The sequence below is a fragment of the Fomitopsis serialis genome (assembly GCF_022376445.1).
Source record: "Fomitopsis serialis strain Sig1Antser10 chromosome Unknown B0H18scaffold_1, whole genome shotgun sequence".
In the NCBI taxonomy this organism is placed as follows: Eukaryota; Fungi; Basidiomycota; class Agaricomycetes; order Polyporales; family Fomitopsidaceae; genus Fomitopsis; species Fomitopsis serialis.
The window spans coordinates 989,012-1,010,561 of NW_025954961.1; the positions used below are offsets into that span (position 1 = coordinate 989,012).

At 53.8% G+C, this 21,550-nt stretch overlaps 8 protein-coding genes across 8 annotated transcripts; 5 read left to right on the forward strand and 3 right to left on the reverse strand.

Moving 5' to 3' along the window:
• Window positions 1-715: 715 nt before the first annotated feature.
• Window positions 716-1,237, reverse strand: B0H18DRAFT_840041 (transmembrane adaptor Erv26; the record flags this gene model as incomplete). Its single annotated transcript, XM_048039487.1, has 2 exons — window positions 716-1,096; window positions 1,157-1,237. Coding segments are annotated over 2 exons (462 nt in total), but the record flags the coding sequence as incomplete, so codon positions are not given.
• A 414-nt stretch (window positions 1,238-1,651) lies between these two features.
• B0H18DRAFT_966835 (Snf7-domain-containing protein) lies at window positions 1,652-2,706 on the forward strand. Its single transcript, XM_048043375.1, has 6 exons — window positions 1,652-1,733; window positions 1,789-1,820; window positions 1,869-1,888; window positions 1,951-2,028; window positions 2,083-2,298; window positions 2,361-2,706. Exons 2-6 carry the CDS (start codon window positions 1,805-1,807, stop codon window positions 2,640-2,642), a joined length of 612 nt encoding a protein of 203 aa, XP_047901193.1. The 5' UTR covers window positions 1,652-1,733; window positions 1,789-1,804; the 3' UTR covers window positions 2,643-2,706.
• Window positions 2,707-3,106: 400 nt separating this feature from the next.
• B0H18DRAFT_1112541 (uncharacterized protein) lies at window positions 3,107-5,098 on the reverse strand (the record flags this gene model as incomplete). Its single annotated transcript, XM_048032832.1, has 2 exons — window positions 3,107-3,264; window positions 3,322-5,098. 2 exons carry the CDS (start codon window positions 5,096-5,098, stop codon window positions 3,107-3,109), a joined length of 1,935 nt encoding a protein of 644 aa, XP_047901194.1.
• A 2,721-nt stretch (window positions 5,099-7,819) lies between these two features.
• Window positions 7,820-9,764, forward strand: B0H18DRAFT_12543 (Alpha/Beta hydrolase protein). The gene is made up of 4 exons (XM_048036745.1): window positions 7,820-8,769; window positions 8,826-8,906; window positions 8,964-9,133; window positions 9,192-9,764. The coding sequence occupies exons 1-4, from the start codon at window positions 7,920-7,922 to the stop codon at window positions 9,558-9,560; spliced, it is 1,470 nt and encodes a 489-aa protein (XP_047901195.1). The 5' UTR covers window positions 7,820-7,919; the 3' UTR covers window positions 9,561-9,764.
• Window positions 9,765-10,288: 524 nt separating this feature from the next.
• On the forward strand, window positions 10,289-12,757 carry B0H18DRAFT_1133772 (aldehyde dehydrogenase). Its single transcript, XM_048035575.1, has 12 exons — window positions 10,289-10,368; window positions 10,423-10,467; window positions 10,519-10,749; window positions 10,802-10,913; window positions 10,965-11,103; window positions 11,157-11,251; window positions 11,312-11,392; window positions 11,446-11,639; window positions 11,688-11,943; window positions 12,005-12,165; window positions 12,217-12,275; window positions 12,329-12,757. Exons 1-12 carry the CDS (start codon window positions 10,328-10,330, stop codon window positions 12,433-12,435), a joined length of 1,521 nt encoding a protein of 506 aa, XP_047901196.1. The 5' UTR covers window positions 10,289-10,327; the 3' UTR covers window positions 12,436-12,757.
• A 303-nt stretch (window positions 12,758-13,060) lies between these two features.
• On the reverse strand, window positions 13,061-14,474 carry B0H18DRAFT_966849 (Snf7 family). The gene is made up of 6 exons (XM_048043376.1): window positions 14,286-14,474; window positions 14,126-14,230; window positions 13,848-14,060; window positions 13,683-13,794; window positions 13,520-13,626; window positions 13,061-13,468 (listed from the first exon to the last, which is right to left on the reverse strand). Exons 1-6 carry the CDS (start codon window positions 14,352-14,354, stop codon window positions 13,433-13,435), a joined length of 642 nt encoding a protein of 213 aa, XP_047901197.1. The 5' UTR covers window positions 14,355-14,474; the 3' UTR covers window positions 13,061-13,432.
• Window positions 14,475-14,591: 117 nt separating this feature from the next.
• On the forward strand, window positions 14,592-17,582 carry B0H18DRAFT_966850 (MFS general substrate transporter). Its single transcript, XM_048043377.1, has 18 exons — window positions 14,592-14,712; window positions 14,777-14,821; window positions 14,885-15,293; window positions 15,363-15,412; window positions 15,471-15,497; window positions 15,553-15,614; window positions 15,668-15,823; window positions 15,879-15,949; window positions 15,999-16,028; window positions 16,080-16,118; window positions 16,173-16,449; window positions 16,506-16,535; window positions 16,591-16,610; window positions 16,666-16,679; window positions 16,732-16,819; window positions 16,869-16,974; window positions 17,029-17,401; window positions 17,456-17,582. Exons 3-18 carry the CDS (start codon window positions 15,054-15,056, stop codon window positions 17,481-17,483), a joined length of 1,611 nt encoding a protein of 536 aa, XP_047901198.1. The 5' UTR covers window positions 14,592-14,712; window positions 14,777-14,821; window positions 14,885-15,053; the 3' UTR covers window positions 17,484-17,582.
• Window positions 17,583-19,692: 2,110 nt separating this feature from the next.
• Window positions 19,693-20,647, forward strand: B0H18DRAFT_966859 (uncharacterized protein). The gene is made up of 4 exons (XM_048043378.1): window positions 19,693-19,862; window positions 19,955-20,177; window positions 20,216-20,419; window positions 20,488-20,647. Exons 1-4 carry the CDS (start codon window positions 19,719-19,721, stop codon window positions 20,535-20,537), a joined length of 621 nt encoding a protein of 206 aa, XP_047901199.1. The 5' UTR covers window positions 19,693-19,718; the 3' UTR covers window positions 20,538-20,647.
• The last annotated feature ends 903 nt before the right edge of the window (window positions 20,648-21,550 follow it).

Genomic DNA, 21,550 nt, shown 5'->3' on the forward strand with positions numbered 1-21,550 from the left:
GATTTGCAGCGTACGATTGAGCGCCAACTGGGAGCTCGTCCTGAGCTCGCCCAGAATGATTAAAAGCGGCCAGCCAGCACCAGCAGGCAAGAAGCTACAGTGGATTCGAGTGTAATCAAATCACAGCCTAGCAATACGAAATGTCCGGGATCATATGCTTCCATCCAACCCAGCTAACTGTGACTGATTACAATGTACCAGAATCATAGGAGGAGCTCGTATTTCTCCTCATCTCCAAGCGTCCTTCCGTTGAAGGCCTCCCAGAAACTGTTGGCCGCCTCGGCGGTGTGCCTAGCTTCAAAGGGGCTAAACGGATGTTCGAATGATCAATCTCGTTCGTCGGTGCATATGAGGATGTTTCGGAAGTGTCATTCTCGCTCGCAACCCTTCGTCCCGGCGAAAGCAAGGGTGGAGGCAAGTTATTCATTGACGGAACACGCTTCAGATATGTGCTGGGAGCCTGAAGCGGCGAAGGAGAGACCGGGCGGGGTGCGATATTGGGAGATCGGGGCGCGATGAGCCCCTCGGATGTGTCGCGTCGAGTCGGACGAGGCCGCACACGAGGCATAGTGTCATAGAGGCTTCTGAAGAGTGAGCCACGAGGTCGCGTGGAAATAGGTGTGAACGCTTTGTTGGAGTCGGTCGGTGTAGTAGGCACGCTGCTATGGCCTGTCGTATCGATTAACTGTAGCCTAGCAGAGTTGCCTAATGACATACCTGAATTGATAGGGAGAGCATTGTCATTTGCGCTCAAGCTGAGGAACAGGAAGACCGGAATCAACCAGACACATAGCCCAAAGAAGGTCGCAATATCGCCGAAATTCGGCACCCGCGAGGTGGATCGGGATTGTCCGTATGGACGACGAGCTGCATGCCTTGCCTCCTCCGATATGCGCGAGAAGTAGAAGAACCACATAAAGTGGTTACAAATGACCATAACGCAGGATAAGATGAAGCTGAACGACGACAGGGAGATCGATGGCCAGCTCGGAGTGAAGTTCTGCAGATACACGATTTGGCACGCAATTGAAAATGCCGTGTGCTTCAAAGGCAGAGAGTCGGTGATATACAGTAGACAGTGGAGAATTATGATGAACTGTAAACATCAGTTTGTATGTGGCATTCTATAGCGATTGTGATTATGCACAACACTTACGTAGATAGTCCGCTCACCCACGACTTTTGCAACACGCGAATGCTCCTCGATTAACTCAGAGAGCCAAAGAAGACCGCTGGCTGACGGGGATAATTCAGTAACAAGGATGACTCAAATAAGCTAGGAGACGCACCAAGTGACAAGGTCACGAAGATAAATGCTGCGGCCCCGCCTACATAACTGAGGAAGACGTCAGTGCACAGTCAAGTGCGTGATCGCATGTACTTACCTGAGGCTATGGAGCAGAGAGTGCATTTCCGACACAAGTCCAGTTACAGCGACTTGTGCTGCTCTCGACAGAGGGGTTTTATGTTTTGAGACAAATGGTAAGCGAGAAAGGAGCAGTAGCTGTGGGCATGAGACGGGCTTAGCTGTCCACTGAGCGCTCGTGTGTGCCACGAAACGCGTCCCAAAAGCTATCACGTGGAGCGTTCTGAGCTTCTTGATTGGTTGCGGCGACGCGCGGGGCACCGCATCCACTGGTGGCCGGAGTAGGCAAGAGCTATCATAGCTTGGACACTCCTCTCAGCCTCCATTTCAAGATTGCCTAGCCCCGGACATTCTAGACACTTGCGCGGTATGTTTCGCATCGCACAGACATGGCGTAGGTACTGAGACATAATGGTCCATAGAGCTAGCCATATCAGCATGAGTAATCTTGAGAGTGAGTGTAGGATTGCCGGGACGCGAACCTCGTCCTAAACATCTTTAGAAACCCTCTTTCAGTTGAAGGTGCGAATCATCTGGGAATCTCTACCAAACGCTGCTTATATTGATAACACATATTATACCAGTTCACAGCAAAGAACTTGAGTCGGCAAGCCAAGAAGGCACAGAAAGATGAGAACACAGAGAAAGCCCGCTTGAAGAAGGTAGAATGAGCGTAATCATTATTTATCTCCATTGATCTCCAATGCCCGTCTCAGGCACTCCAGCAAGGCAATAATGATGGGGCTCGCATCTACGCTGCCAATGCTATTCGCAAGAAGAATGAATCTTTGAATCTGCTCAGACTCTCCAGCCGCGTAGATGCGGTGGCGAGCCGGGTGGAGACTGCAGTGACTATGCGTCAAGTCGCAGGAAACATGACGTCGGTAGTGAAAGGCATGGACAAGGCTATGGACAGCATGAACCTCGAGAGGGTACGCCTCACTTAGTTCAACGAACCTAGCTTCGCACTGACGCCACCTGGGTTGTCTCGCAGATTTCAATCGTCATGGACAAGTTTGAGTCTCAATTCTCCGACCTTGATGTGCAGACTTCGTACATGGAGGAGACGATGTCCAACACGACGGCTGTATCCACGCCACAGGATGAAGTGGAGGCTCTCATGAAGCAGACGGCCGAGGAGGCGAACATAGAACTCCAGCAAGATCTCGCGTCCAAGGCGCTCGCGCCAGTGGCGGAAATCAAGGATAAGGAGGCAATCGGAGAGGAAGACGACCAACTGGCCGCCAGGCTCCGCGCTCTCAGGCCAGCGACATGATGTACTCCACAACGGCCGCGGTATATGCGTAATGTGCCTTGGTTGACACAGACGGCGGTGTACGATATTGTATGATGTAACTATATTCCAAAGGATAGATCGTGTACGGCAACATTGCGAGCAGTCGTGAAATGTGACAACCCAGCTAGACGTGAAAACGTGTGCATTATAGGACCTAATGTTGGAGTGAGTGTCGATGAGTAGTCGTAGATGGTATCAAGCGGAGAGAAAAGCAGAGCACAAACTACGTATGCAATCTATGAAGTACAAAACCTTTGTGAATGAGAGCAGAACAAATCATATCCAGTATAGCATATCGAGCAGGCAGGACGCATCGCTGGCAATGCGGCGTGGGCGAGAGTGATCGGAGCTGGTCAGCAGGAAACAATGTGGTATAGCAACAAGGAGGGTGAGGAAAGTAACACGCATAAGATGAAAGGAAGACGCGACATGACATGCACCGTTCACCGGATCTCCTGGACAACGCGGCTCAACTTCCCCAAGAGGGCTTGCTTTCTCCGCAGGTCTAGTCCGGGTGCCGAATCAAGCAGCCGTTGTACGTGATGCATTAGACCAAAGGGGCCGTCCAGCGGTATGGCGCGTGCATCATATCGATGTACGTCTGAATGGAAGAGTACCAAATCAGTACGACGTAGTTCGCAGACATGAGGCCACGTACATGTCTTGAACGTGGAATACGCTGCGTCTCCCAAAACCTCACGGAAGGTCTCCGCCACTTCGGCACCAGACGAGCCTGCACCCAACCTGCCTCCCTCGTCTGCGGGAGTTGCTCTCCATCTGGCCCCGGCCCTCGCAGCCAGGTCTGGCGTAACTCGACCACCAACCGTTCGCGACAACACGTCCTCCCGCACTTTCGTTGGAGCCCACGACAAACCGAGGTTCAGGTCAAGCGAGCGACCCTTACCCGCATTCCGAGCTTGCCGCGATCTGGACAAGGGGGACGACGGCGTGGGAGTCGTAGTGCCCGAGGTCGCAATGGATCGTTTACGCTCCTCGCTCCCCGCGGGCGACCCAGGGATGGTAGGGACAGCTGGCTCAAACTTGAACGCAGGATGCGCACCGCGAGCCATGCGTTTCCCGGCACTCTTGCCCCAGCTGGAGTTCAATGCTGACGAATTACCGGAATGAGTGGAAGAAATTGGTGAACCAGGGTCCGTCTCCGAGCCGTGGTGTGCTTTGGGATTAGAGCTGCGAGGTATGGCCGACGTCTGCCCACGGGATGTCGCGGTAGAGCTGCCAGTTGTACGGCGCGTCAAGTCCAAGTTATGCGTGTTGATGTCCAGGGCTGGCTTTGGTCTCGCTTTGGGTAGAGAGGAAGACAGCGGTACATGACGATCCGGTCGAGTATCGTCCAAGGTGACTCTACGGGGTGGACCCCGCGAACTCGAACCCCTTTGCAACGGATGCGGGGGAGCAATCACCCTGCCACCCAGACTGGCTGACGGCAATGGCCTCCCTTGACCAGCGGGAACCGGGCTTTCAAAGTCGAAACTTCCGTGTTTGATACGTTTAGCTTTGACGTTCGCCTGTGCACCGCCGTGAACGACGTTTGTCGATCCGTCCCTCCCTCGGCTACCGCGACTAGTGCCGCTACCGCTGGCAACTCTCTCCATGGACAATGCGCCAAGAGGACGGCTCCCTTTCTCGAGCTCCCGAGTAGGCGAATGCACCCTTCTCGGATTTGTGATGCGCCCCTTCCCCGTCTCGCTCTCCGTTCGGCCTAGCCGATGCCTGACCTCCTTCTCATCAAATTGTTCCCAGTCCTCCAACCGCTCCCTCTCCTTTCCCTTCGATCGGGCAGCAGTGGATGGCCCCAGCCCACACAGAGGTGAGCATCTGCCCGCTAACGCCTCCGAGTCCACGTCATCCTGAACTTCCTCGTAGTGCCCATTGTGGCGAGGAGACGCGGTCATGCAACGTGCTGGCGCGCTCTGGACTGGGGGCGAAGCAGGCCTGTTGTGGTCTATCAGGATATCGCCTCTCATAGCCCGCTTGGGCGCATCCGATGTGATGGCCCCTGCGGAGCCAGGACGCAACACGACACCGCGCCCTTTCCTGCTATTCGGCTGGGAACCTGGAGTGGTCGGCCGTGACTTCGACTTGCTCGAGTCGCCAAACGAGCTCATACGCGGGCTCGAGAGCGTTAACCCGAAGAAGTTCATCTTCTTGCCCTTACGCGATGAGTCGGGGGAGGTTTGCTCGAGGATGACCACCTCTGTTCGGATATCCATCGGACCCGTGGTCTGTCCGCCTGACGAGTGGACACCGAGCGCCTTCTGTGACCTCTTGGGTTTCGTGGTGGGAGACAGAGGCCTCGACGGCGACCGGGTAACGGGTCTCGAGGCGGAAGAGGACGCAGCAGCGGCATAACCGCCATCAGGGTCCAGGCTGGAGTGCCGCTTGTGCTTACTGCTGGTGGGGCCTTCGATTGGCATTGGGTCGTGGGCTATAGCGACATCGAGAGAGCGCGACCGCCTTTTCCTGGATCGGGAACGAGAACGGTTTAGAAAATTCACAATCTATCGATGGTCCCACAGCGCGTAGGAGGACGTTTGTGCGACCGGAAGTAAGCCTGAGGAGCAGATAGAGAAATACAGAACACGCACCCGAGCACCAAGTGTCCTACCTTGTCTCTCTTCGTGCTGAGGTGACAACTCCATGGGTTCGACGTCAACGTCCACCTGTTGCAGCCGCAAGTTCCTGGCGTAATCCGGATACACAAATTTCGGGTGCTCGGTCTCTTCAGTCTATTCGGGGTTGGCCGCCCATCCCCGCAATACGTCAGACACATGCACCATGTTCAGTGCCGGGATCTCGCACCTCAACAGACGCGATGCTCTCGATACGCTGTAGTTTGCTAGTAGAACAGAGGAATGCGCGAAACTGTTACAGTACGTGCAAAGACGAGAGAGGGAAAGGGAGGGGCAACACGTGTTAGGCACGTCTCCGAACATACGAGAGTTCGGTGCGAAGCACTCACGTCCTGGGATATCCTCACACGGGCAGCGTCAATCAAACCGAGGCTGCTCCTCCGTTCATGTTTAAGCGTTCTGGAGGTAGCACGCGCGATGTGCGAGCGAGAGTCGAGGGGGGATGTGGACGGCGTGGATGGGGGAAGGGAGGAGTCGCACGAGCCTGAGTGCGCGTCTGACAGCTCTTCGGGAACAGTGATTGGCATTGTGGTGATCGTTGTTCGACATGAAATATTGCAGCAAGTACAGAAAAAGCACAGAAAACAGTGGAGGGAGTTGGACTGGAATGACTTGAGAGAGGCGGGCAGGGTATTAGGGCGATGAACACAGGCTGCTTGAGAGGTTCAACAGTCCTGATCAGTAGGCGTGCGAAGAAGGCCCAGAAAGGGATGTCGACACGTGTTTACGGACTGCACAGCAGGATCGACCGTGGCGCGAAGCAGCCTGAGTTGAGCAAATCCTCCGTTGTGATGTGTACCAAGAACCGTCTCTCGATCTAGTCTCACATACCATGCGTTGTTCTACCGCCGGCATGCTCGTATCGCTTGGACAGTGCGTCTCAGGAACGTACTACAGTGTATATGCCATTGCCAATGCCAATGCAACCATGACAGGAGTGTGCACTTCCAAAATTGACCACGCGCATGATACGCGCGCGGATGCATGCATGTATCTTTGTTGCAGAGGGTTGTATTCGTGGTACAGCGCAGCAAAAGCGGAATGGACAACTCACGCCGGATCATTCATGGTTTATGAAGCTAACTTGCGGATTGGATCGCTCGGTCTCAGCCTAACTGGTGCACGGCGGCGCACATGTATTAGTACGGTGCAGTGAATAGCTGTAGGCCGCACTTTCCATTTGACTATGATCGAGCAGAGGCTAACATGTTCCGAACTAACCGGTCAGGTACACCGACGCAGATCCTTTGGTGATTTCACCACGCGAGGATGTCCTTCACATTCGTGCGTGCCTTTAAGTTGCATCCCTCATACACGCGGTCGGGCGATCAGCAATAACTATGTAAGGTCATTCATTCAGTAGCTCGCATAATTCTGCTAACGGCTCTTTCTCGGCAGCGGTTACCTACGTTCACATTTGATAGACATGCATAAAGACGTTATGCGGCGTCCCATCTGCGCATCCGCCGTCGCGAACAATCTTGTCAATTTCCAAGGAAGTAGTGAGCATGCGTTTATCATTGCTCAACGTTCAGAAAAGATCGTGCGGTGTCAGACGCCAGTCGGACTAGCGGTGTAATGGCCGCGCACTGGCCTCTCATGCTGTCACAATGACACTGTCTATCGGACGTCGCGAGTAAGAACCACTGCTCCTGTGACCCAGTGCGGGAGGCTCGCCGCTTTTCATTCGTTGATACCCTCGAGACCTCGGCTCAACCTGGAACGCTGACTTGAAACTCGTTCATTCTCAGGATCACCAAGCTATTTTGAGCAACTAAGTATTCCGCGACATGAATATATCACACTGATTATGACCTGACTAGCCAATGCTCGGTACCTGCGGGAAATCAGACTGGACCCACCAATGCGCTTCATGAATTACATGCTTTTGCAAGGCGGCCGTCCCCCGAGATGTGTATCGTAAAGTCGAGGCTGACGAGGTCAGCCGGGCGCGGTCTTGCCGATGGTAAGGCGCCATGCACGGTTCTAGATCCTAGGAAACAGTCTGATTGTCCCCATGCGTGTAATAGATCTTGTCTTCAAGCTGAGGCTAAGAACGAGCCGACGGTCATGTATGGTGTTGCGTGCCTCCGTTTTCAGGATTTCGTCAAGTATGTGTGAAAGTCGTGGGAGCGGGAATGAGCGGCGTTAATTCACAGAGTCTTCTCAATAGAGTTGCAGAGTACGGAGGCCGCTGCTTCTCTGCCGGAAACGACAGGAAGTGCCTGCGCGAATTGGCATCCGTCGGTCGCGCGAGTGGCGCTGGTGGTTGTACGCTGAGGCTGCTTGGCTGGACGCGCGGCAGCCGTACGCGTCCCAGGCGTGTACTTCGCCACGTGACCGTGTGCGGTTGCGTGCTTGCGAATTCTTTCGCCATCGCCAGCCACGGGAGGTCCCTTCGCCATCCCGAGCTTACCACACAAATGGAGACGCACCGATTACTTACCGCGCAAGGCCCTTGCCCTTATACTTTGTCCCACCGCTCCTGCCGCGGCCGACTCGGCGACTCTGTCACATTCGACCATCCACCACTCGCACCCGCCCCACCGTCTAACCTTGTCCTCACGCCAGTGTGTTCTCCGTCCCTCCCGGAATCCCTTCGGTCATGCCTGGGGTCACTTCCCACCTCTCGAAGATTGGGCCCAGACGACTGAGGCTGCCCCATGCACCAGCTCGTACGAGACCAGCCGCCCGTTCACCTGCGAATGAGGCTTCAATCGCATCTACCTCAAAACCTCGCGATCGTCCGACGTTTCCATGTGTCGAAGCACATGCAGCCCGGGAGTCACGCCTGCGCTCCTCCAGACAGTCGTCAAACCTTGCCGCGTCTTCGCCGCCCACGTCTCGCCCTCCGCCTCCAAACTCGGAGCCAGAACCACCGTATGAACGGCCAAACCCCAAGTCGTATAAAATTTACCACCACTCAAAGCCTCTTCCACTCACCTATACACCGCCATTACCTGAGTTTGACATTGCGTACGAAACCTGGGGAACTCTGTCTCCGGCGAAGGACAACGTCATCCTCCTGCACACTGGGTTGTCCGCATCGTCGCATGCTGCATCTACGGATTTGAACCCCTCAGAGGGTTGGTGGGAGAAGTTCATTGGCCCCGGTCGCGCACTCGATACGAACCAGTTCTTCATCATTTGCACCAACGTCCTGGGAGGTTGCTACGGCTCAACCGGACCTTCGACGATCGATCCTACCACTGGCCAGCGGTATGCGACGCGTTTCCCGATCCTCTCAATCTTCGACATGGTTCGAGCGCAATTTTGCCTCTTGGATCACCTTGGGATCCGTCAGTTGTACGCAAGCGTCGGCAGCTCGATGGGCGCAATGCAGAGCCTCGCTGCAGGCTGGCTGTACCCTGAACGTGTTGGAAAGGTGGTGAGCATCAGCGGTACCGCGCGCAGCAGTCCTAGCGCAATCGCTATGCGTTTTGCGCAACGTAGCGGTGCGTCAACAACTGTTCAGATTGCGACTCAATCGCACATACTGATCTTCTCGAAGTCCTGATGGCAGACCCCAATTGGAATGACGGTTTCTATTACGATGGCTTACCGCCGCACACGGGCATGAAGCTCGCACGGCGTACGTTCGGTTCTGTAAAATGGGAGCTGGCTGGTGCTGATACTGTGTTCCCTGTAGAGATTGCGACTATTACATACCGGTCAGGCCCTGAATGGGATCAGAGATTTGGGCGTAGGCTGCGACCTCCACCACAATCCTCGCCATCAACAGGCACGGAGGACTCGAGTTCACAACGCGTACCAGCGCTCTGTCCCGACTTCTTGATCGAGACATATCTTGACTATCAGGTACGCCTTCAGGCGCTTCGGTAACCCCATAAAGTTCTGACCACCTCGACAACTCCAGGGCGAATCGTTCTGTCTCAAATATGATGCCAATTCGCTCATTTACATTTCTAAGGCGATGGATGTCTTCGATTTGACGAGCTCTGCGCTCGCGGAGCTGAAGCTGACTCCTCCGTCGCCACGCTCGTCGACCCCGCCACTTCCGCCCTCATTAGCTACGCAACCGTCCTCGCCGGCGCACCAGCACTACCACTGGCTTACATCGCATTCGAAGTCGCACCCCCCACCGCCCAATCCTCCGGCTCACTTGCCGGAACTCGCAGAAGGATTGCGTCCGCTGGCGAACACCCCGACGCTTATTCTTGGCGTGCAGAGCGACATATTGTTCCCGTTGAGCAGCAGCGGGAGGTGGCGGATGCATTGCGCATGACAGGCAATCAAATGGTGAGCTATTACGAGCTCGGCGGTGTGTGGGGCCACGACACATTCTTGTAAGTGTACTCTTACCTCCGGCATCCTGTATTCAGCTGACGAAGTCCTGTAGGCTCGATGTGCAAAATGTGGGCGGCGCTATCCGAGGTTTCCTGTCATGAGAGTAATTCCAACACTCAATGCATTGCTCCTATCGCTATCGGCTTCCTTACATCGCACATTGCAATAAATAGTACGAAGTTCATAATCACGCCCATCATGTCGTTGGATCCTGTCGGGTACAATTAAAGGCTATGTACTGGCGAAATGCACGCGAATTTCTCTACAACCTTGTGTCTCTATCCGTGTCTGGATAGAACTTGGCACTGTATATCAGCATGAGCCGCTAGGGAACAACTAGCTTGGGATGTACTTAGCGACTCGGAGGGGTTCTGTCAGTGAGAACTGGCCCGATGCATCCCACCCGGGCCAGCGCCATCCGTTCGCGACCTGCCCGCGACAGTCACCGACGCGCGCCGAGTTCTGGCTACATTCGACGCGTCCTTCGAAGCCTACGCATCTTCACAGTCTACTCTTGTGTGACATGAGATATCCGCGCTTCAAAGCCAAACTGCCTTTGGTGAGAAATTGTGCCAACGAACTGTCCGCGAGCTAACTAGTACTGTCTATGCATGGCTTTCACGATGGCCACAGGCTGAGGCGCAGAGCGGGCCACCGAAACCATCCTTGCTCCGCACCCGCTATGGTCCATACACTCTACAAAGTATGGGGAGGCTTGAGGACCCAGATTCCACCGGTCGCCAGGAGTAAGTTGCCTTGTATTGGCCGATCGCGCGGTTCTCATACTGGCATGCCTCCAGGCACGTCGTGAAGAATCCTGCAACGGGGAAGACATTGGCACGTACGTTGAGCAGTTAGCACTCATAGGACGCGCTGTAATTACTCTTTTCTTCCAGAGTCATCATGGCGAATGCAGAGGATGCGCAGACTACGATATACGATGCCCACCAAAACTTCAGGTCCGGCGTATGGTCCAAGAAACCAGCGGTAGAGCGTGCTCAGGTGCTCTCCGCCCTTGCTCATGTGCTTTCCATCCGCATGGAGGAGTTTGTATACCTGGAGTCTATGCAGACAGGAAGACCGATCAGGGAAATGAAGGCACAACTTGGTCGTCTCCCGGAGTGGCTGTTAGTTCTGCTTCTCGACATCGCGTTGCAGTCCTATGTGACCGACTTCCAGTGAATACTTTGCAGCAGCACTCAGGACCCACCAGGGATTCATTGCACCGACCCAAGGCAAGTTGCTCAACTACGTCCAGCGTATTCCACTTGGCGTCGTAGCACAAGTGACGGTCCGTACCAATGTGGTTCTACTCCGGACTTCCCTGATCAGACATATGCAGCCATTCAACCATCCGCTACTCATCGCTATCAAGAAGATTGCGCCTGCCCTCGCAGCGGGCAACTCTGTGATCGTGAAGCCTAGCGAGGCGGCGCCGTTGTCGGTACTGCAGTTCGCCGAGATGTCCCTCATAGCTGGCGGTAAGTCTCTAGGCGCCGCTTCCGCACTTTGCTCAGTAGCTTTTTGTGTATAGTTCCTCCGGGCGTGTTGAACGTGTTACCAGGCTACGGGAAGACGATTGTCCCCGAGCTGGCATCACATCCGCTCGTCAGGAAGGTTGACATAACCGTGAGTGTCTTCGTGTCAATGCAGACCCTGGCTCTTCATGACCACTCTTGACATTGTCAGGCTGGCACCAAAACCGGTCGTGCTATCGGCAAGCTTGTCGGTTCCAATTTGGCTGAGTACACAGCCGAACTGGGTGGAAAGGTACGTCAATCGCCATGACAAGCGAGGCGTCTTATTAATGCCCGCGCTCTCAGGCACCCATAGTCGTCTTCAAGGATGCAGATATCCAGTCCGCAGTATCCGGTGCTGCATTCGCTTGCTTCATAGCCTCGGGTCAGACCTGCGTCTCGGGTACACGTCTCATCATCCAAGACGAAATATACGATGAATTCATGGAGCAGTTCTTGAAGAAGGTTGAGAGCATCACTGCTCGGATGGGCAACCGTATGTGTCTTTACCACCCTCAGTTTCCATCCAATTGACCCGTGGAAACTAGCATTGAACGAAAAGACCATGATGGGTACAGTATCAGTCAGGGGCAACTCGAACGCATCGAAAAGCTTGTACAGCGTCCGGGTATCGGAAACATCCTGACCGGCGGCCGAAGACTCACAGGGACGTCGCCCCTCGACGGGCACGACTTTTCCAAAGGCAGTTTCTTCCCACCAACTGTTATCTCAGACGTACAGCTCGAGGACGACCTGTGGCGAGAAGAGGTCTTCGGTCCAGTCGTGGTAGTCAAGCGCTTCTATGTGAGTACCCTTCCGCGTTTTGAGCCCCGCTTGTGGTGGACTTACCGCGTCCGTGGCACAGGATGAGGCGGAGGGCATTGAACTCGCGAATGCATGCAAGTATGGTCTTGGGGCAGGCATCTGGACCAGTGACCTGTCCCGGGCTCACCGCGTAGCGGCTGAGATCGAGTCCGGCCTGGTTTGGGTCAATACCCACCACCGTAATGATCCCAGTTCGCCTTGGTGAGTCAGCTATGTCAATGATGTGACTGGTGTGCTCATGATGTCACGCAGGGGAGGCATGAAACAGAGCGGCATCGGCAGAGAAAACGGTTTGGAGGCACTGGATGCTTGTACGTGGTTCCCTTGTGCAGAAGTTCCCGAGCTAACGAATTCTGTCACGTAGACACGCAAAGCAAGTCAACCATCGTCAACATTGCGTCTGCAGAAGAGACCCGAACAACGATCGACTGGTTCGCAGATGACGATGTGTCGGAGAAGCGTTATGGTTGAAAGGCCCAACACCTCCGTACTCGCGCTGATGTAGAACTTGGGGAGTGTGCTATTTATCCTGCTTGAGTACCTGCGGCATTCGCTTGCCATACTATTCGCGTGCATGGAGCTTTAGCAACAAATGAGCTCAAGTGTCGTAGCTGCACCTTCGGCAGGTCATCGGAGGCGTGCCGTGATTAGTGCAAGGTCAATGGCACACGGCAGCGAACCTTCGTCCTTTCGTTCCCACCGTTTATCTCAAACCAAGATATTTCGCCCGACAGTGTCACTCGTAGCCCAAAATTCCGTCAGGCGAGGGCAGTGGTAGAAACCCCCTGTGCATACTTCATTCCAGATATTATTCTTGCAGTAACTTGACCCTGTCGAATGCATATCAAGGAGCGTTGTCTTGAGCTGCCTGAGCCTGTATCCTACGGAAGGGCGGGCTGCCGTCAGGATTGTATAGGATGTCAGCGGCGGCAATGAACACACGATAGAGCAAACCGTTGATGCCGTGAGCCGATTGTGCTGTGCCGCAGCCGAATACAGGCCTAGGAACCCTTGGCTTCATGCTGTTCTGCATTGACAATTCAGCCTATCCGTCGCTCGTGGTCCAAGGCAGTTCATTCCGAACTCACCGGATGATAGACTGTCGGTCAGCAAGCCATGTAGCTATCTGCTCCACCGCACGATCCCAGACATCAGGTTCGAGGCCCGAGAGGCGCAAAAGTGAGCTGCTCAAGGATTACCTGTGTTCGGCAGCCCGGAATGCGGGATATAGAACAACGGCCTCTCGTGCAAATCTCCTGAATAATACTTCCAATGGAACGCCGGGCACCCAGATAACTGTGCCGTCACGTCCTTAACAGTCTATCCACCTTGACCAAATGCGAGGCACCGCTCATGTGAGCGGTGAATAGTAAAAGACCTTCGGGTATTCATGACAAGTGAAGTCAAGCCTGCGTATATTGTACAAGTCTCATGAAGTCTGCGGATGCAGTGGAACAATTAACCGCCACTATGCTGTTGTCTTCATGGCCTCTTTAGGCTCCGCCTAGATAGCTGTCAGCATCGGGCGAGCATCGTACACACACCAGCAACCCACCTCTGATAACTCGACTGGTGGCTCATCTATGAAATCTGGAGCCTTGTTGAGATCTGTCAGGTACGATGGGCCTTCTTCTTCCACGTCCAGTTCCAGTGCGTCAAGTTCTACCGTAATGTCCTTAATTAAAGTCTGGACCACGACTATCATGAATGCAACGTACCTGCTTGAAGGTCTGCCTCGTCTATCTCGTCCGGCACGGCGTACGAGCGTCCCAGCGACTCTTGTATCTCATTGGCTTGCTCCAAAAGATCTTCCATTTCATAATGTATGTTCTGGTGGAATCATCTCGGTCTCTACAGTGGGGCAGGCCGAGAGGAGGGCATACCTCGATCTTGTCGATGTCGATCTTTCCGTATTGCTTCTTCATCTCCTTGTTCGCTTGTTTCATCGCATCGACTGTCGCCATTGTGTTGCGCAAGTTCTCTGTGGCGAGTGCGGCAGACTCCATGTTGAATGTCTGCTGAGTGAGCTGCGCTAGCTGTGATTCGTACATCCGCTTCTGCTTCAGCGTACGAAGGGCGCGTTCCTGGATTGCATTCTAAGATATGGAGTCATAGACACTGCATGGGTATATGTCATCGCAGAGATAGACAGCCGACGTACCTTTCCAGGCCCGTTCCGTAGCTTGCTCATCTGCTCCTTGTACCGGGCGAGTTCACCATCTAGCTTCTTTATCTTGACTTCAACCGAAGCCATACGGGTGTCTGTCTAGCGTGGTCGCTCTGTTCAGACGCGAATGAACTGGCTGTGTCATCATACTGACGGAAGCGATGGCATCTTGGAGACCTGGCTTGGGCTTCTTGCTCGAGGAGGATCCGAAGATTCGATTCATTTATCTTCAAGATGAGATGAGGCTTGCAATGAAGGGGTGCGGTCGTGTTCTGAGGAGTAGAGGTGCTGGCCAACCGAGACTCAAAAGTAATGTGCGTGGAGTACAGGTCCGAGTCTGCTGTGGCAGGCTGTGGCCTGGCTGTGGCTGCGAGTCCGCGGTGGCTGCTGCGGCGTTCTCCGGTTCGATCGGGCGCACTGTGTCGCTCGATCAGGCTTCTCCTCCCTGGTTCAAGCCGGCGCTACATCTGTCCCCGCGTCCTACACCTGCACGCTCGCAGAGTCGAATACTTACTGTCTGGGAACTTACCACTGTCGGCGACTCAGTGCAGGCGCTTGGATGCCTCAGCTGCTTCATTGCCGTTAGTTGCCTCGGCTCGCCGGCTTGGCGTTAATCCTTTCGCCGTTGTGCTAACGCCGTTTAAGAATATGGAATCACTTATCGCAGCCTTGATACGTGAAGGGACTTCGGTCTGTAATCTCATCAGACTGTAGCGACACAAGGGCTGAATATGTTTCTCCGAGGGCTCCCAGGCGTGCTCCGCATGCTGCATCTGTTACTCCAGTCCCCAGGGCCAGTACTCAGATTAGATAGGACCTGTCCAAGTCCGCAGAACCCAGGCTGAGTGCGGAAGTCTTATATTGCGCTTCGAATGTGCCGGCACTCCGTGTCGCTCAGCCACGCCACTTCTGACGATCTGCCATGACCGAAAACCAAGAACCCGTGGACTATCTCTCGCGCAACGCTCGGACTGATGATGTTGCACGGTCCATCTCGGGTTCCATTGACGAGAAGAAGATGGTCGAGGTCGACGAGAAGGTTGCTGTCGACGAAATCTCCGTGGATGGACTTGACTACAAGGATGAGGCGCTGCGGCTTGTTGGTATGGAACGAAAGGAGCAGTACACCGACGAACAGTACCTGAGAGTCCGTCGGAAACTGGTAAGTACATACATATCACTGGATGGCGCGTGCGCCTTTGCCCGCCAGTCTCACAATTCGTGACTTCAGGACTGGGTCATTCCACCGTTATGCGGCGCGGTGTACTTCACGCAATATTTGTGAGTGAACTATCCATGCGATCGTCTAGATATCGACCACTAAATGTATCGCATCAAGGGACAAGACCGCGTTAAGCTATGCGAGGTGGGCTTCGTGCTACTCGAGTGCTTGAAGGGCCCGTCTCACTTGTGCGTTACAGTATCATGGGATTCCCTGTAACAGGTCAAGGCTACAACGTCGTGGCCTTTTCCTTCTACATCGGTGAGCGACTCGCGTAGGAATTAAACACTGCCATGACTCATTGCTTGTCCCAGGCTTCTTCGTGTGGGTCTTCCCAACGATGTACATATCTCAGCGCACGCGTCTAGGAAAGTACCTAGGAGGCAACATTCTCTTGTGGGGCGCGATCATGATGCTGCATGCTATCCCGAAATCCTTCGCGCCCTTCTTTGTGTTGCGACTCTTGCTAGGTATGGCATGCGACGTGTTATGCACAATGACCCCTCGTTAACAACATGGAACTAGGGGCGCTCGAGAGTTGTGTTGCTCCTATCCTTATCCTTATTGTTTCTATGTTTTACAAGAAGGATGAACAGGTACGCCGCGAGATTTATATCTACCGCTAGATGTTCATGAAGTTGCTAGGCATCCAGGATAGCACTGTTCTACATGATGGTTAGTTCCAACTGTCCTTCGGCGGAGAGGCATACTTTGATCACACCTTAGAACGGCTTCTCCTCCGTATTTGGTGGATTCGTTGCCTATGTAAGTACTTGGGGAATGTTTCTACAAGCCATTCTGACTTCTGGGCCATTATAGGGCGTATCGTTCACAGACAACCCGTCACTTCCTTCATACAAGGTTGTTTACATCTTACTCGGTGGCATGGCTATTGTCGTTGGCCTCTCAGTCTTGGTTTGGATGCCGGACTCCCCTTCGCATGCAAAGTTCTTGACTGAAGAAGAGAGGATCATTGCCATCGAACGTATCCGTGACGACCAAGGAGGAACAGAGAACAAGAAGCTCAAGAAGGACCAGCTGTTTGAAGCGCTCACTGATCTCCGGACGTGGCTCATCGTGCTTTCTACGCTGTTGAGTGAGGTTGCATGTAGTTCATTCACTGCGCAAGAACTCACCGCGACATCCATTCAGCGAACATTCCCAACGGTGGCCTCGCGAACTGTAAGTACCGTTAGTCGTAGTCTTGTGATCTGTGTATTGAACGTGACGCATGAAGTCAGCAACATCATTGTGAAGGTGAGCATTTACTGATAACCTTTGAACAACCGCCTCACCGCGGTGTATTTGCTAGGGATACGGATATACGTTCGTCCGATCTTTTTGAAACATTCCGTGGTAAAATTGATAACGTTTGCAGAACGAAGCAAACCTTGATCCTAACGGCTCCCAGCGGTTTGATTGGGTTCTTCACGACAATTCTCGTTGGCTGGTGGTCCGACAGAACGGTGAGCCCACTTACCAGCGTCTTACTTGCGAACTGACCAGCTGTGTCAGAATGAACGGATGCTACCTATCGTCTTCGTTCTCATTCCGACCATTGTTGGTGCGGCCCTATTGGTCGCCATGAATGGTACTCGTGACAAGGGGGTCATTCTATTTGGTGAGCATCGCCACCGTCGGGTAATGTCCGCAAAATATCTGATTAAAAAACAAGCGGTATATATCATCGGCACCTACGGATCCTCGCTCTCCCAAATCTATGCTTACAACGCCAGCAACACCAGTGGCCATACGAAGAAAGTCACGTTAAACGCCATGACACTGGCTACATTCTGCGTTGCCAACATCATCGGCACGGAGACTTTCCAGCCGAAGGATGCACCGGGCTACCTCCCCGGCAAGATATCGATTCTAGTCCTTCTCAGTGCTGAAATCTTCCTCTGCTTCTTCATGCGGTGGTACAATCTGCATCTGAACAAGAAGAAACGAAAGGTCATCGAACAGCTCAAAGAAGCAAACGGGTGGTCAGATGCAGACGTGGACAGGGAAAGGGAACGGCATGCCTTCATGGACATGACCGACATGCAGTACGTGGATCGCCCGAACTGATTCTGAGTCGGCAGTTACTGAAGGTGATGCAGGAACCCGTACTTCGTATACACGAAGTGATAGGCCGTCGCAACGACTCTGGTCCTGGTAATGAGTAGAACGGATGTACGGCGTACTTACTATGTACCAGCCACAATCAAAATTAGAGTCGTAGACCTCGATGAGCGTGCGGCCAGTAACTTTCTGATTGCGAGCGTCTATCAGTACACTTTAGGTAGGTGGCGTGTTCAACGGAGTAACGACTTGAACTGGAACCGTGACCGCCGGCGCGGCGTGTCTACCAACTCAACACATTCAACACCTCAACCCACGAATTTGCTACCGTCCTCCGTGGCTTTTTATTCTCACGTATGCAAGGACGGAAGAACTTGAAGTCACTTGACACTGAAACTGTGCCGCTGAACGCCACGAATCTGCAGTCTATCCTGCCGCTCAATCAGACAGGGCGAAGCTCATCCATAACTTCATCGAGTCACAGCGGACGTATCTTGTCCGCTATGCCAGCGAAGGTCGCGCCGCCTCTGCCGCTTGGGACCGCGACACACTCACTGGGGGAGGTACCGCAACACGCGCGCACGAGGATTCTTCTAGAGAGATCTTGGCTTCAGCTTTCGACACGCCGGTGCTGAAACCACGAGTCCCGGTGGTACAGGAAGTCCAACCGGACCTCCGTCTCGGGAAGACCTGGAGGCCATGGATGGTGGCGCTAGAGCAGTCCGGTCAAAGGTTGAACGGGCCAAAGCCTCCAAGGTGCCGGAACCTACAGTTGTCCAGCCCCAAAGCCATAAAGAGAACGTACTGGAACTGGGGATAAAGCATTCAGCAAAGCACAGTGGGCGTAAGGGAGACGACAGGACAGCGTCTAGACCTGTGAACAAGCAGCTCACTCTCGATCGATATGCTACGAAGGCGGAAGCGAAGACCAAGCAGTCCAACAAACGACAACACAGCCCTGATTCTCCAGATCCCGAGCACTCCGCACGTATGTACTGAATCAGTGGATTTAGAATACGGATTTCGCTGACGTAGCCCGCGTAGGACTCGCTGAACGACGAGAGAGAAGACGCATGAAACGAGCTATCGTAGCACCCAAAGCCTCCGTCTCCCGAGCGAGCGATGAAGAGGATGGCTCTACCAGCGGAAGGCGAGAGGTCACGAGAGGGAAAAGGGCAAAGAAGAGCACATCCCTGGCGGCCGGTCTTGCGCTCATGCATGGTTTCACGGCGAAGAATATTGGCACAAATCGATTGACGGTAACTAAACCTGCTGCTCTGCGCTTTGTGCAATTGCTGACTACGGGCCTTATGGTAAGGCACAACCACAACGTCGGAACGGTGTTTTTAATAAGGGCAAAGCGTCTGCTAATGTAGGTATCGCGACGAATGCCAAGCGGGGTACGTATACATCGTCTCGTCTCACTAGATATCTGTCTGACTGATACATTCAGGCGCCATAACCACGGTGTTTTCTGAGACCGAGTTTCTGAACCAATCGAAACGTAGGTCCACGATTCATGGAGAGTCATTCGACGGGACATCGTCGAAGAACTCCCGTTATGTGACAAGCTCAGACAGCGGCGGGGAAGAGCATGTGCAACAGCGCTTGGAGCTCAGCATCTCCAACGAGGTGGTAAAGAAGAACAGGTCAAAGCGTTCTCAGTTCGAAGATGACAGGCGCGAAGCTCCTGGCAACGATGAGCAGTCACAGTCCTCGATCTCTTCGACTAAGCAGGAGAATATGAGAGCGGCATCGATTGTCTGGGATATAGAACATGACGGCAAAAGTCTACCCTCTGGTAGCGAATGCACTGGCGTCGAGAAGCCGGACGATGGTACTGTTGTGTTGAACACGCAATCCAAGAAGTGGACGGAGACCATGACGAAGCCACCACCCAGGTCAACATCTAAAGTAGAACCTGTTCAAGACGAAGCGCGAGCCGATCAGCGTGGAGAAGCGGGGAGAACACGCCTGGGTCTCGATGCTACACTGGCAGCCGATCGTACCTCCACTATGTCCCTTCGGCCCTCGGAGTCTGCCTCGCAACTTCCAACTCACCCGGTCTCGTCTACGCTCCTGCCGCACGCGTCAAGATTCTTCGCACCTCTGCCGATTGTACCTAGCGGGTATGACAATAACAAGTCCGCGTCTGCTGTACAAGAAGAGGCGGCCTCTCCTCTGCTCTCGCCATCACCGTCGGCGTCCGAACATACTAGTGGGCAATACCTCCCGTCGGCCTCCCATATCGCACCACAAGCCGTGGGGTCACCATCGACCAACGTGGACTCCCTGACTCGCATGTGTCCAGCTCCCATATCTCTTTCCATCTTAGATCGGGAACTGCAGGCTCTCGATGATGACGATCGCGGTTTGCTATACGCTGTTCACAGCCAGGATCTCAGCACGCACCGTGGACAAGACGAGCAGGATTCACAATTCGGAGTGCAGGACCCGCGCCAACGTTCGAATTGTTGGCGTACTCGGTCAGCAACAATGAACTCTGCTCTGAGCCATCGGCGCTTACCTTCTTTCAGGCCCTCCCTGAGGCGCACGAGTGGTACGACCAATCGGAGTGTGTGGAATGGCAAGAGGGACCGGTTGACTCCGTCATGGCCGAAGCTGATACTGAGGCTACTTGGCATCCTGACTTTATCGACGACGAACTTGGCCGACTGGACGACTGGCAGGAGGCTTTCAACGCTCAAATTGGCCTCGAAGACGCGGCGTTATCGTACTGGGACGGAGAGCCTGCAGAAGGTTTGCTAGGCTTACTCCTGCATACGAGCCTCAGGCAGAAGAACGCCCCGAATCCTACGCCTGCGACCAAGAATTGTATGAAGATGAAGAGGAGAGCTCCGATATACTCCAGGGGCCTTCGCGACCACAGACTACTTCGTCATGGTGCTCGGCAACGTCGGAGCAAGCGATGTCCTACTCTCCGAGTGCCATCGCAAGTGAAGTATCCACGGAGTTGTTGGTTCCGCAATTCGCTCAAGGTCGTGATCTACTCCTGGGCCTCACGGCACGAATGATAATCAAAATTCTTACTCCATTCACAATGTTGAAGAAGACGTCGCAAGGAGTCTTCGCGGGCATTGGTTACCCCAACGGTCGTAACTTTGGCGTCGCATGTCTGGTCGATTCTGCGCCTGTATGTACCTACAGTACGGGCTCTAAACTCGGAGAATGGAAGAAACGTCTGGTCAATTCCATCATTTGGGTTTTCAGGCTTTCGTTAGTGATATTTTGTCCTGTCAAATCATGCCAGTCGGACTCTGTATGCCGGTGTGATAGCTTTGCCCACCGAATGCCTCTCTGTGCGAAGCACAGCGCCGGCGCGCTCGCTTGGCGCCTGTGAGTCAATTGAGCCACAAACGCGTTCGTGACGGGTCACGGTTGTGACCCAGCGCGACTGTATCAAGCGCGACTCGGACTGCCCCTAACGCGACCCACCACTGCTTCCCTCTCCCCTCTCGCCACCGCGACGCTCGTTCCGCGCGCATTCATCCGTACCGAGCACTCGAATATCTTACAGGTCACAACCTGTCCTCGCCATGAGCGCGAAGGAAAACGAAGCGTCCAAAGTGGTCTGTGTGGTGTCGTGGTTCACTAATACTCAAGTATCTCATCACCTTCACTCTGTCAGGACGCAGTGCCTTTCATCAAACCCGAACCAGAGGAACACAAGATTCTTACTCCGGGTGAGAATGCTCCCGACGTGAAAAGTCCAAGTCGCAAAGTCAAACCGGAACCCATAGAGGCCACGCGTGGTGTGCGTCGTTAATTTATCCTTGAATGCGACGGAAGTCTTCATAAATATAATCAGGCTTTGAACCGTGTCAAGCCAGAACCTGATACTGGGTATGACAACCTAGGTGCTCACAACATGGCATACCTGCCGCAGAAGCGCAGCTTCCTCCACGCGCAGCCCCTCTCAGCAGGACGGCTTCAAAAATTCACAGCCTCTGTACAAGGTGTTCAAGTCTCTGGACGATATCAACTACTTGCCCGAGGATGCGCTGAAGGAAGGCTTGGGTATGGTGAAAACGATTAAGGCCAACATCAAGACCCTCGAAGTAGGCAGCAAGTTACGTAAGGACGTCTGGTTGCGAGAAATTGAGAGGTAATCA

Coding starts and splice junctions, on each gene's coding strand:
- B0H18DRAFT_966835 (XM_048043375.1), top strand. Junction 1,889..1,950: donor AAACCCTCTTTCAGTTGAAG/GTGCGAATCATC, acceptor ATATTATACCAG/TTCACAGCAAAGAACTTGAG. Junction 2,299..2,360: donor ACAGCATGAACCTCGAGAGG/GTACGCCTCACT, acceptor GTTGTCTCGCAG/ATTTCAATCGTCATGGACAA.
- B0H18DRAFT_12543 (XM_048036745.1), top strand. CDS start 7,920: ATGCCTGGGGTCACTTCCCACCTCTCGAAGATTGGGCCCAGACGACTG. Junction 8,770..8,825: donor GCGTTTTGCGCAACGTAGCG/GTGCGTCAACAA, acceptor ATCTTCTCGAAG/TCCTGATGGCAGACCCCAAT. Junction 8,907..8,963: donor GGGCATGAAGCTCGCACGGC/GTACGTTCGGTT, acceptor TGTTCCCTGTAG/AGATTGCGACTATTACATAC.
- B0H18DRAFT_1133772 (XM_048035575.1), top strand. CDS start 10,328: ATGGGGAGGCTTGAGGACCCAGATTCCACCGGTCGCCAGGA. Junction 11,393..11,445: donor CAGCCGAACTGGGTGGAAAG/GTACGTCAATCG, acceptor CCGCGCTCTCAG/GCACCCATAGTCGTCTTCAA. Junction 12,166..12,216: donor AATGATCCCAGTTCGCCTTG/GTGAGTCAGCTA, acceptor GATGTCACGCAG/GGGAGGCATGAAACAGAGCG.
- B0H18DRAFT_966849 (XM_048043376.1), bottom strand. CDS start 14,354: ATGAATCGAATCTTCGGATCCTCCTCGAGCAAGAAGCCCAAGCCAGGT. Junction 13,795..13,847: donor TCGACATCGACAAGATCGAG/GTATGCCCTCCT, acceptor TGATTCCACCAG/AACATACATTATGAAATGGA. Junction 13,627..13,682: donor CGAGGCAGACCTTCAAGCAG/GTACGTTGCATT, acceptor ACATTACGGTAG/AACTTGACGCACTGGAACTG.
- B0H18DRAFT_966850 (XM_048043377.1), top strand. CDS start 15,054: ATGACCGAAAACCAAGAACCCGTGGACTATCTCTCGCGCAACGCTCGG. Junction 16,029..16,079: donor TAGCACTGTTCTACATGATG/GTTAGTTCCAAC, acceptor ATCACACCTTAG/AACGGCTTCTCCTCCGTATT. Junction 17,402..17,455: donor ATGGACATGACCGACATGCA/GTACGTGGATCG, acceptor AAGGTGATGCAG/GAACCCGTACTTCGTATACA.
- B0H18DRAFT_966859 (XM_048043378.1), top strand. CDS start 19,719: ATGTGTCCAGCTCCCATATCTCTTTCCATCTTAGATCGGGAACTGCAG. Junction 20,178..20,215: donor GGACGGAGAGCCTGCAGAAG/GTTTGCTAGGCT, acceptor AGCCTCAGGCAG/AAGAACGCCCCGAATCCTAC. Junction 20,420..20,487: donor TCCGCAATTCGCTCAAGGTC/GTGATCTACTCC, acceptor ACAATGTTGAAG/AAGACGTCGCAAGGAGTCTT.